This window comes from Chelonia mydas, chromosome 4, assembly GCF_015237465.2.
Source record: "Chelonia mydas isolate rCheMyd1 chromosome 4, rCheMyd1.pri.v2, whole genome shotgun sequence".
In the NCBI taxonomy this organism is placed as follows: Eukaryota; Metazoa; Chordata; order Testudines; family Cheloniidae; genus Chelonia; species Chelonia mydas.
The window spans coordinates 14850141-14863338 of NC_057852.1; the positions used below are offsets into that span (position 1 = coordinate 14850141).

The following is a 13198-nucleotide window of genomic DNA, read 5'->3' on the forward strand; positions in this document are numbered from 1 at the left end:
CTTGCCTTGTACCTGGAACTAGAGACTTAATATTAAAAGCGTAGGTGGAGTAATAGCTAGGACTTTCTATCATCATATCCATCTAAGAAGCCTTTAAAATACAAAAACTAATCTGAAAGCTCCTGTAGCCTACAAGAGAAAAGAAGAACAAACAGTTCAGTAACTTAAAAGTTTAACATCTTACTTAAATAAGGCATTGAAACATTTGTCTAGGTTGACCCTTTTTGTGTCTGCAGCTGACAAGGAACACTGCTAACTGAATGGAAAAGGAGACCTGTCAGCTGCCTTTCAGTACAACCTAATATGAACTACAGAATTGCAGGGTGTTCTGTTGTGACCTGCTTTTAACAGCTAGCAAAAAAGTATAATTTAGTTTATTACATGGGTGGAAACCTGAGTCCTCAGTCTTAAGCTTTACTGAATGTTAATTCGTTTGGACTTTGTCCTGTTGGAAGTAATCAGCCTTTTGATAACACTAGTCAAAATTTTAATATTTTGTTTAATGTGGGTTCCAAGTGACTAATAGTCCCATAAAAGGAAACATAGAGCACTGGGCAACTCCTCCTGGCTAACAGTATTGTAATTCTGGCAGTAGCCACATCCAGCTATCCTCTGCCAATGAGGGGTTCCAGCAATTAATGGAAGTGGTGGAGATATGAAGGTAAATGGAAAGAGAATAGGAGGTTTGAGGGAACCACATATACACAAAAATCCTCCCTGTCTCATAACACAAGAGCAAGGGTTCAGTTGAAGTTAAAACGTAGGAAATTAAAAGTCAAGAAGAGGAAATACTTCTTCACACATGTAATTAGACTGTGGACTTCACTGAGGCCAAGAACATAACGAGGTTCAGAAAGGGATTAGCCATTTATATCGATATCAAGAATATCCAGAGTTATAATCAATGCGAACAAAAATGTTGCTGAAGCAATATTAAACTTGTGTTTGAGAGTTTAAGCCCTTCTCCAAATATTAGATCCCAGGATGAGACCTACTATGGGGTGTGGGGGGCGGGGAGGGAGGGGGAGAGGAGATGATTGTTTCACGTCTGCGTACTGGGGGCCTCTTACACCTTCTTGTCCTCTGAAGCATCTGGGGCCAGCCACTGCCAGAGACAAGATACTGGCCTAGATGGACCTTGGATCTGAGCCAGTCTTGCAATTCCTATGATCATCTGCACCCATTTAGCCCCGGTGATGATATACTTTAATTTCTAATGCTGAGGTCCAATTCTTACCACATATAAAATGGTAAATCTAGGGCAGGAGGAGGGAAGAGTTTTTGGATGGAAACTAGCATGCCTAAGTCAGCCGGCACATAGAGCCAGGGCCTGCCAATATAAAACTAACTAAATAATAAAATCAGAAATGATCAGATCCTTGGATTGAGAGGAATAGGTAAGGATTTCTTCTAAATGGGAAAATGAAACTAGCACAGACTTGCTTATCTACGGGGAAGAAAACCGGGCTGTTGAAAGATAGATGGGGTTTTCTGATGTGGGAATTCCCGCCTACAGACTTATAGACTAAGTGAAAATGCCCTACAAATAGCAGTCCAGAAGCTCCCTCTGAACCCCACACCACATCTACTTGCCTCCGAGTGAGCAGCAAGTGGAAGAGGAGCAGCAGCAGCTACAGCACTGAACATGAAGTCTCTTCTTCGTCTCTCACTCCTGCTTCTTCTGGCTGCAGTTCTGGTGCAAGGTACAGTAGCATTTCCCTTGGCACAGCTTGATGTTTACATTATTCCTGCAAACTTTCATTGCTCTTCACTCCTCTTTCCTGTAATGTCTTAAAACCATCAACTATCTCAAACCCTTAGCACAAAACCCCTTGTTAAACGCTTTGCAGTCTCTTACAAGTGTTATGTTAGAGATCAAATCTGCTAACAGCTGCTCAGACACAATATCAGGAAATACTTAAGGCAGTAAATAAGAGGCAGCTGTTGGCTTTTTGTAATTGGCAATGCAAAGCAAGCTACAAACAGGAAAAAATTCACTCGTTTTGTACAATCTTATTTTGTTACTTAAAGTGGTTTCTCCCCTCCCCTTCTGGAAACTGGTCTCTCCCAGCAGAAAAAGTCTGATTTGTCAAGCAAAGTGTAAATTAATGCTCAGTTTATGGTAATATAGATGCTCTTCACTACAGAGATATAATTTTATTATCCATGATCACGGAAAGGGAAAGTATAGGATTAACACCACCAGCTCCATGCAGGTGCTGTTGTGCAAATGTCTCCGACACCACCATGATCATGCCGAACTTTCATTTATTGAGGCAGTGGCTGAAACGTTATTTGGAACCACCTCTGCTGGAAACGAAAGGGTTAAATACTGCTTAACAAGTGATTCTGGCCCAGCTTCTCAAAGGTATTTAGGTTCCTAACTTCCACTGATTTCAATTATTTGATTTTCTGAATACATTTGAAGAACCGTCTTTCTCCGCCCTGATCTGTCAGAAGACAATTCAGACACAGGCAATAGGCCCCCCTTCCCCGAAAATCTATTATTTTATTTCACCTCTCACATCTGCTAAACCTACACTGACTTTGGTGGAGTTACACCAGCGTAAGAGAAAGGAGAATTTGGCCCAGTAGTTTTATCATAATAAACAATGCTGTGCTCAAATGTATTTATATGTCCGTATTCTTTATGTCTTCGTAGGAATGCCAACCTCCATCAGAGGACGCTGTCTTTGTGTAACAGCTGGTGCACCTGCAATCCACCCAAAACATATTGCAAAGGTTGAAATATATGGGCAAAGCAGCAGCTGTCAGCAAGTCGAAGTGATGTAAGTTCACAATTAATACTGTGCAGCGCACGTTATTTTAGTATTTATTCGGTCACGTCCCATTTCATGCTAAGTCATCTTTTCTCCTGACAGCATCACACTGAAAGGGAGCGGGCAAAGAAAATGTCTGAACAGCACATCCAAGCTAGCATCACGCATGATACAGGTAAGTCATAAGGATGCCTCCTCTGCCCTGGCTTTTTCTAGAATGCTCCACTTTGAGGTTTTTCGATGCAAGTTGTAGGGAATGCAACTTTGGGATTTGAGGAAATATTTTACTTCAGTCTGTACTAAACCCTTTATAACTCCAACGTTAGACATTTGAAAGACAAGTCTCAGAACCTGTTATCAGTCTACTACATATCTTTAGCAGCTGCGTTTCCTGGATCTCAAAACCCTAGGATTGACAGCACTGACATTCTGGTATTGGGAGATACCTTTGGATGAGAGGATCCCCTTTCAGCACAGTGTACAGGAGTCCTGAAAACACTGGGTTTAAACCCCTTTTTCTTAAATCACGGAGTCATCATTGTGTGGCTTTGTTTCTGGGTCTTTAAATCAAATACATCAAGATGCTCATTCTGAAGGGGAATTGTGGTATATGCCTGGACAAGATCTTATGAGCCCTTAATTTTAAAAAAGCCTAGCTTACATGCATTGTATTTACATATTAGATGCAATGAGGAAGCGGATTCTCTGCCTGCATGAAGTATTATCATTGACATGAGAGGCAGCAAGATCAGGGCCTAGAGTTTAATTTGTCACCCCTTAGTAGAGACCCATAATATTGGTGTAGAACAAATGCACAATATAACCCTTTACAAAATGCACTGAAATGATTTCCATTATGCTCAGAAGCATAGAAGAAGAAAAAATATTGATGGATAAGTGACTCCAGTAGGAAACTAATCCTTTGGGAGATGGTGAAGCCCAAGTATAGGAATACAGTATGGGGTAGTGGAATAAGCTTGTTTAAATAATAATTCCATGCCCTAAACTAGAGCACATGCAGAAACACAGTGATGGCTCTTTCCAAAGGTCACCTTACAAAACAGCTGTTCAGAAACATACTGTCAGGTGCACTGAAGTTAATTCCAATAGGAAGTTGACCTGATAGCCGAGAATTGTTAAATGAATAGATGGACTGTGCATAGCTCAACTCTAATTTAACTTTATAGAAGAGCCAGGCCTGTGGAAACATACATGGTTACTAGGTTAACCATTTAACAGACTCCTGTAATGGAGTCCGAATAGCAGATATGAGGCTTTCAGTCCTGGGCACTTGAAAGTTTTCTGACTGGGAAGGGAAATCTGATCATGAATGTGGTCCACGTGTAGTCGTGTGTGTTTCTGGTTTGGCATTGCCTGCCTGCCTGCTGTTTGCTCTTGTGAGCATTTGTGGGTTTTGTGGTGCATCATGCTTCCAGTTCACTGACACAAAGTTTTCAAGTGAAGCAGTATCTTCTGTTGGTTACAGTGGGGTCCTGAGAATCAAGACTGTTGGGTTCTATTCCCAGTGCTGCTACCTAGTGACTGTAAACCATATTCTGACACATTTATACCCAGCAAGTATTACGCTATCCAGAAGTAGTCCCATTGACTTCAATAGAATATACATAGAATAAGGTGCTATTCAGCATAAGTAAGGGTACCAGAATCTGGTCTTGTGTGACATAGTATAAGGTGCTCAACCTCTATGACTCAGTTTCCCCACCTGTAAAGTGGGGGCATGGATATTTTCCTACCTTTGTAATGCACTTTGCTATCATGGCGATGCAATAATGGAACATAGTTTCCACTGCACTTGAAGGAGGCCAGACCAGAGAACTGACAGTATTTTTCCCCCTTCCAGAAATTCTTGAAGAGAAATAACTAACAGCAGCAACCAGAAAGGAAGACTGTGCAAAACTACTAGTGGACATGACTGCTCATGCCATTTACCTGCTCACATCTGAAGCGAGCACCCAGCAAGCCTGACTGTTCACTGGAGTGCTATTCCATAGCTTCTAGCCATGCAAGAACATCATGATGTTTGATCAGCCCCACAGAAGATAAAATATCTGCATCTGTTTTTCTGTGTGTTAACATCTGTCAGCATTCTTCACACTGGGTTATTTCAACTGCTGTTGTTAGCCTTGTCAGGCCTTTTGGTATCAGGGACTTGACCTCAGCCAAAGAGGATTTGCTAGGACATGAAAAAAAAGTCGATCCTCTCTGATATGCTTAAATATGCATTTACCTTAGAGATGCTGTAGAACCCTATCCCAAAGAAACCAGCTGAGTCTTTTGGGTAAATCATTCATATTCTATGAATATTCAGGAAGAGCATTCTGCTTTTTAAAAAGTATGCAAGGGAAACCCACATTTAGATAAAAATATGCTTGATGCAAACTAACAAAAGCCAGGAAACTCCAGGTCAGAGTTTTAACCCTAGCTTTAACTCAAAGTGCTGGTTTGTTTGTTTCACAAGGGAGTTTAAGAGGGATTGTCACCCTCCGTTTTCGGACTTTTATCCTCCATCAGTTTGTATCATACTGATTGTAACATTGAGACATAATTTGTCATGAATAGTAAGTATCGATGTACAATCATTTCAAAAGACATACTTTGAAATACATAAAGGTACATTTTGTTTTTTGTCTGACTAGATTTTTTTTTTTAAACATTGAAATAATATCTTGAATTTGTACAAGTGTTTTGTAAATAAATAGATTTGTTGGATACAAGTATTGCTTTTTTTTCTTCTAAGGAAAAAATACGTACCTCCCCCAAACACACTATGAATAATATTACTGGACACATTTTGGCACAGACCCTCAGCCGACGTAAGTCAGCTTAGCACCACTGATTTCAACAAAGTAGTGTTTGCATTGGCTGAGGGACTTGTCCTGTATAACAAAGCCCTGCCCTTCCCAAAGAACGTCTACAGGAGCATGCTGCAACTTACCCCTGCACTTCAGGGGCTCACAGTTCTCATGGGAGCAATATTATCAACCCCAAAGTTCAAAAATCATGAGTTAGGATCCCCCACGCACAAGAAATGGGTTTTGTGTATATATATATGTGTACCCTAGTCTCTTATTTCTATCAGACAGGTGTCACAATTTACAGGGTGTGTGCTCTGTGTCTCCAGCTTTCATACAAAGAGAAAAGGAGTACTTGTGGCACCTTAGTCTCTAAGGTGCCACAAGTACTCCTTTTCTTTTTGCGAATACAGACTAACACGGCTGCTACTCTGAAAGCTTTCATACAGTCTTTCTGGGAGCATCACCTTTGTTCTAGGCCCTAGATCTTCACTTTTCGAAGTGGTGAGTTCTGCATCTCCATTACCCCAACACTGGGACCTCTGGCTTCTCAGCATGGCTCTTCTGCCAGTCCAAGCGAGTTTAGACCCCTGGGAGAGACTTCACCGCTTTGAGGAGTGACACAGCCAGCAGGACAGCCCTTCAAAACAAGCCAGCATTTATCAGTCAACTGGAATACAATATTTAAGGGTCCTCAGGTTACCATGGAAAAGCAAAATTTAACTGAGAGCCCATGTTTGCAAAATTACCCACCCTCTCTTCCAAAGCCTCCTGGATTTCATCTGTCTCTCTGCCCTAGGTAGCAGCAGCAGCAACCGTATATTCCCTTGTAGGCCTTTATAGTATGTTCACATGTAGGCCTTTCTTTCAAGTTGCATGCATGTTGTGTTCACATGTTTTCCCTTGGCTCCAGGTGTTATCTGGTTGTTTGTATTCCATTATACCTCTGAGGCAACTCCTTTGATACTTTGACAGTTAATTCACACCAACCCACCCATGTCTAAGTAACACCAACACCCTTATTTCCCTGCCCCATGGGAGAAATTAACTCCTTCGCAACCAGTGGGTAGCAATACAAAGTGAGAGGGGGAAACTGAGTCATGCATCGCTTCATAAAATTATCACAGAAATGTCCATAGTCTCTGTAATAGGCCATTCAAAATGTCAACATTCTAAACTGAGATGGGGATATTATGCTGGAAGGTGTTAATTGCTGCCGTTAAGGGATATATAGACAATTAGAGGTGTTTGAAGCTGATGAGACTACTAACCAGATATCAGGGGTTCCACAGGTCCCCCATTTTCCCCTTCCAGTTTTCACCAAAAGCAGTTTTCTCCCCTTTGATGCTGAGAACATTCTCAGAAATTTAGGAATTGGTTGGATGTAGATTTCAAAAGTGATTGCACTGTAGACAGAGCAATGCCCTTGAGGCGAGCGTAGGGCCTCACAAGCTTGGCCAAAAAGATTAGTCATGTTTGGTCTGTCTTCTGATTTTTGAACTCCATCAACCAAAGGGAGTGGTGTTGAGCAAGCCGTGAGTGAGCTAAGTCCTTGTCATATGGATTCTAGCTCATTTTGTTTCTCCAGAACCCAGACCTAACATGACCTGACACAAAGCCAGTAGATCTTTAATGTCAATAAAATTACACAGATTTGTATCAAGTGTTGCAAATTTGTATGAAGTGCTGCCTCAGGGTGCGGAGGGCTCTCGGATTCTCCTCAGACCCCAAAATGGCAGTTAATTCTGTGCCCCTCAGCTCCACCTGCTGGACTCATCGCCAAGAACTCCTGGTATTGCTAAGTAACTTTCATTTTTGGGTCCCATGTTCCTGCATCAACCAAGTGTTATGCTTATAAGAAGCGCAGGGGATTTTTTTCAGGGGAAAAGGCAAAACGCCATGTTTATTGAAGATACAACAATTAGCATGAGCTTTCGTGGGTGAATACCCACTTTGTCGGATGCATGTAGTGGAAATTTCCAGAGGCAGGTATAAATATGCAAACAAGAATCAGGCTAGGGATAACGAAGTTAGTTCAATCAGGGAGGATGAACGAAGTGGGTATTCACTCATGAAAGCTCATGCTCCAATATGTCTGTTAATCTATAAGGTGCCACAGGACTCTTTGCCACTTTTACAGATCCAGACTAACACGGCTACCCCTCTGATGCTTAACAATTAGCATATGCATTTAATTACACCACACACACACACACACACACACACACTGTCCCACCAGTCGATGTTATAGTTACCAGTTTAGAGTCCGGATCAACCTAGTGGCCAGCTAGATTGATCACCGGTAGGGAGGAGCCGGGTTCTGTCGGTCGCGACATGATGCTCTGGGGAAGTCTTGGCAGGACGAACCCAAAGATTTATGGCAAGACACCCTGTTTATATAGTGATTTTTTTTTATTGGGACCAATGAGTTTTGCACCGTTATGCTGTAATTAATTGTTTGATGAATGCTTGTTTTTAAAATTTTTTTATTTTTTTTATTTTGTTTTTTTATTAAGTTTTTTAGGGAGTTCTTTTATGCTGGTTTTGATTACAGCTAGTTTGTTTCCATTGATAGATGCCTGTTTTATTTTTAGAGTTGTTAATTTGCCCTTTTTTTACATTTTAATAGGGGTGTGTTACAGCCTTCTGGCGCCCTTGCGTTTGTCTTTGGTTCCTTTCTAGACCATTGCACACCCAGACCCAAATCAATTAGTTTTGTGTGCCCAGCCCTCGTATCTGTCCCTGCCCCCAAACTCACGTTCACTTTATATGCATAGCCCCAGTGTTCATCTGCCCCTTGTCCCCAGTACACCTCTGCTCCTTCTGCAGCTGTGGAGATTCTTCACATCCCCTCCCAAGTTGTGGCCCTTCCCAGAGCCGTTCACATGCCCCCTCTGGCTCAGGCCTGCTGATGCAGATAGAGAAGAGCAGCACTGACCCATGCTTTCAGTGTGGCAGAAGGCAAGTAGAGCTCTCCTCTTTCCCTCAGGAGTGAACAGATTTTTTCGTTTTTTGGTTGGGGAGAAAGCAACGGCTACCATTTCAGCATTGCTATCCTCAAGTGTTCAGAAATTGCAAGTCAGGCCTCAAAAAACAGCGCAAAATTGGCCTGCAAATCACGAGATCTAAGAGCCACCAGGTTTTTATTTTCATTCTGGTTTCTGAGTCTTCAGGGTACATTCAGGTCATATTTTCAGGTTTTCCTCTTCAACCACGAGGGCCAGACATATTTTCAACAAAGGCTGAGATTTTCATCGAATCACAGGACTCCAGAAGCTAAGACTTTAAGACAACAAATATCATAAGTCTCACCATAAAAATAATGAGAGTTGGCAACACTGATTACAGAATAACTACTCAGTGGGAGTATGGGTATCAAAAGCTGTCCCTAAGTATAAGCCTTTATTGTTGAGACAGACCCTTTAGTCACATTGGTGAGCAATTACATGAGTAGTGCCATTGACTTGACTGGGATTGTTTGTGCAAGTAACTGCTCACCAATTCAAGTAAGAGGTACACAATTTTGCCCTAAATTATGCTGATATTAAAATTTCTCCTTGGAAGTGTATTTTTACACATATTGACAATTAAACTCATTGCTGTGGGAAACACACTAGTTTTCTGGGACTCTATTCAAAATAGGATGACTATTGGAACAATTGTTACTGTTCATAAAGGGCACGGGAGTGCCAATGGACTTGTCTTGCAGGAATGTCATTAAGAGATTTGAAGGCTGGATTGTTGTAGCTTTGGATAAATTCCAGCAAGCAGAGAGTTACTTCCCAGAAATCACGTCTGTTGACTTTCAAAGCTACGTCCAGAGTCACAAAATGCCATGGACTATATTTTGCAATATGCCACAGTCCCTAGGAAAATTCCTGAGCTGGTTTAGATTATGATATAAAAGCATTTTTATTTCTTGTAAATCATGCCTGCTCTCTGCATTTGCAGTCTCAGATCATCCCATTTTGCTAACCCGGTGTCATGATAAGTCTCAGATACTAGGAAGGGATGTTATTCAATATTGCATTGCAGTCGATACTTGAGGTGGCAAAAAAGAGAACACACAGCATCCCCCTCACTCAGCCTTGCACCTTCCCCCTGCCCCCAAAGTCTCACCCTTTCTTTAGCTGGTAGCAGTCAGAAGGAAAAAAGTTATGGCATAGCCACATTCAACCTTCCTTCCCTGATCCAAGCACAGACACTAGTGTAAACTCAGGCTCTGATCCTGCACACGCATCCGTATCCATGTCCTTAAGTTTAAGCACAGAAGCAGGCCCATGAGGCCCTATACTTGTGTGAGTCAAGTTAAGGATGAGTGTGGTTGGAGGATCGAGGCTTGGATTATGTTCATAGCGTCTGAGTTCCAGAAATGCTGCATACCCACAGCTCTAGTTAAAGTCAATGAGAGCTGGAAAAAACCCCAGTGAGACATAAGGCCCAATTCGCCTTTGTTTTGCACCATGTGTAGCCATTTACAGCTGTGCAAGCTAAGGGCAAATTGGGCAAAATGATACCATGCTGATTTGGTGGCGTTTTACACCCACTTTGCACAGGTGTAGATAATTCCACAAGGAGGACAGTGGAGGATCAGGCCCTTCATGTCAATAAGTTGTTATTCTCTGATATTTTCAATGTTTGTTTTGCAAACCTATAAACATTAAAAAAAATTCTATCATCGAGCTATTGACATCTGTTCAGTTTGTGCATTTCCAGTACCAATAAAGGCATATGATGATTTCTGTAATGTCTTGGCCATCTGCAACTTTGGTGAAAATCAAAGTTTCAGGAAAAAAATGGGTGTCTAGACAAGTTTCAGGAATGGGAGACAAATTAGTTTCAGATAACCTGAAATGTAGATAAATGGGATTTATATTTAATCAATATTAAAATGATTAATCATATTAATGATGAATGGTTCATGTCAAATTGAATTTTGCCGTTTTTGGGGGTTTGCAAAATGTTTGAGGCATTGTGACTGAATGCACCACTGTGTTCACATGCCACACACTATTGTAATCATCTTTGTACAAAATGTGCCTTGTGAGGTATCATTTGAAAACTAACTCACCGGTCAATAATATCATGCTGAAATGTGCAACATTATATGTACATTTATAAATATAGGCTGAATGTAGGTCTGAAATGTTTTTACCAGACAAGTCTGGGGAGAGGGTAAATCAGTTTCTCAAAGACAAAGGATAAGCTGACACCTCTAGCCAGGTACCAAAGTTGATTGGCAAGCACCTCTCGAGTGGCCATTCTTGAACAAAGAGGAGGAGCAGTAACAGATCCATCTAGCTTTTAGCAAACAACAGCATGGAACCTCTTTCACCACAAGACTCCATGTCTCCATCCTCACAGTAGGAATGAACTTCATCTAGGGGTAACCCTCAGAAAAATGCATTTCAAAGGAGGACTGGACTATAAAAGTGAGGGGCAAAAACACCCCAAGGTATCTTTCTTTATCCATCTATTACTCTTTCATCTGAGAAGAAAAAAGAAACCAGCCCATTTGACTTAGGGGAGAGATCTGGACCTGAAATTTGGTCAGCCCTGTTGCCGGGAGCATATGGTAAGAATTTGCTCTCGAACCAAGTCTAGTAGGTTAAATTTTAGCTACTAGAAATAATTTTATCTTTATTTGTCTTGTAACCATTTCTGACTTTAATGCCTTGTACTTGTACTCACTTAAAATCTCTCTTTGTAGTTAAATAAACTTGTTTATTCTTCAATCAAACTAATCCAGTGCTGCATTCAAGCTAAATCGTTTAGGTAACTCCTTTTAAAGAAGCAAACTGTTGGATACTGTTCCCTTACAGGGCCTAAAATATCCAGATTGTCCAGGAAAAGGCTGGCCAGTGCAGAACACACATTTTGGGGAAACATTTGGGACTGGGAGTGTGTTGGGGTCACCCTGAAAGTGGTAACCAGCGCAGGTGGAAGCCAGAAGGTGGCTGGCAGGCTGCAGCTATACACAGATCCTCAGGGTGTGACCATCAGGCTGTTTGTGGGAGCTACAGCAGCAAAGCATTGTGAGGCGCTCCAGATTGCAGGGGAGGGATGTCACAACCCCTCGCTGATCTGCATTGCACCTTGGAACATCAAAGACATATAGCAAGACTCTCATTTTTTCAAAATTATCCTTGACATTTTGACAGCATTTTTTAAACAGTTTGTTGTCAAAATTTAGCATTCAGTTTCTGGAATTTACACTGTGAGGGTTACCTAAGTCATGGCATTGCTTATACTCCCTGATTGGATGATTTATGCAAACAAAAGGTGCAAATTTCAAATTCTGAATATCATGATCATAGACAATGTGAAATTTGCTTTGAGTGAATATTCAGGTTCAGCGTTCTTTGTATTAATGAAGCTCCGCCGTTCACGAGGAGCCAGTGCAAAATGGTTGCAAATATGGTCAAATCCAAGTTAGTTTTTGTAAGCAGCCAAATATATACAGAATATTTTTTTGCAGCTCTTTCTGTTCTATTATACAGATATCGATTCAAAGCCTAGTGGAATAATAGGATTCTTTCCACTGACTTCACTGGGTTATGAATGGGAGACGGGGGATGGATCACTCGATGATTACCTGTTCTGTTCATTCCCTCTGAAGCACCTGGCATTGGCCACTGTCAGAAGACAGGATACTGGGCTAGATGGACCATTGGTCTGACCCAGTATGGCCGTTTTTATGTACCCAAGTGAACAATGCTGGTCTTGGACAGAATAACATTTCGGCTGATTACAGACATGCTAGGACCTTTGGATTTCAAAATGGCAATGTCCTTCCATGGTGGGTACAAGTCCTGTTTATTTCTCAGTTGCCAGCGTTTTGCTGGCTTGAGGCCAGAGCGCTCTGTCCTGTTGGCCCATTGATTCATGGCCTTCACAGTGCACGTTTTTAATCAATACAAACTGTAGTTTTCTTATCAAAGAAATTCTATAATCTCCCTTTACTCCCCCATCCTCCTCTTACAGGCAGTCCCAATCACCGGATCAAGGTTTCTGATCTGTATCTTCCCTCACACTTTCCCTTTCTCCTGGGTATCATGATGTTCCCTGGTTAGCCACATGCTTAACCTGAAGCATAGAGTTGGTCCTTGCTGGATCAGAGACCATGTTGAGCACCTTATAGGATCGAGCCCAAGAAGATCTAGGAAGTGATCACCTAGAATTGGGTTATGACTCAGATTTATAAAATGGAAAATCTCTTATTTTTTCCCTTCTGTCTTCGTTATGCAGCTAGCAGACTGTCAGCAAGACTCAGACTGAAAGAGGAACTGGGAAGGTGGGGGGGTCTCCTGCGGTTATAATGAAGATATTAGTTCAATATAGAGAAAACAAAAGCAAAGAGAGGGTGCGGGGGGGGGGGAGGTGCATTCCCCTGGTTAATCATCAGCCATTTGATGCCTAAATATATATACACAGCAAATCTCTCACTTTCACATCATGATTAAACGAAGGCCGTTTGATTAATTATCTGTCTTAACATAGGGCCTGACTACCAAGAAAAGCCTTTATGTAAGGAGCTCCAGGGGGAATTCAACCGCAGACTGCTAAGTCACCCAGAGGGCAGCTGTAATAGACTGATTCTGTGGA

At 41.6% G+C, this 13198-nt stretch overlaps 1 protein-coding gene across 1 annotated transcript; it reads left to right on the plus strand.

Moving 5' to 3' along the window:
• The first annotated feature begins 1317 nt into the window (after nt 1-1317).
• Nucleotides 1318-5510, plus strand: LOC114020851 (C-X-C motif chemokine 11). The gene is made up of 4 exons (XM_027828187.3): nt 1318-1703; nt 2663-2789; nt 2883-2955; nt 4642-5510. Exons 1-4 carry the CDS (start codon nt 1646-1648, stop codon nt 4663-4665), a joined length of 282 nt encoding a protein of 93 aa, XP_027683988.1. The 5' UTR covers nt 1318-1645; the 3' UTR covers nt 4666-5510.
• Nucleotides 5511-13198: the final 7688 nt, after the last annotated feature.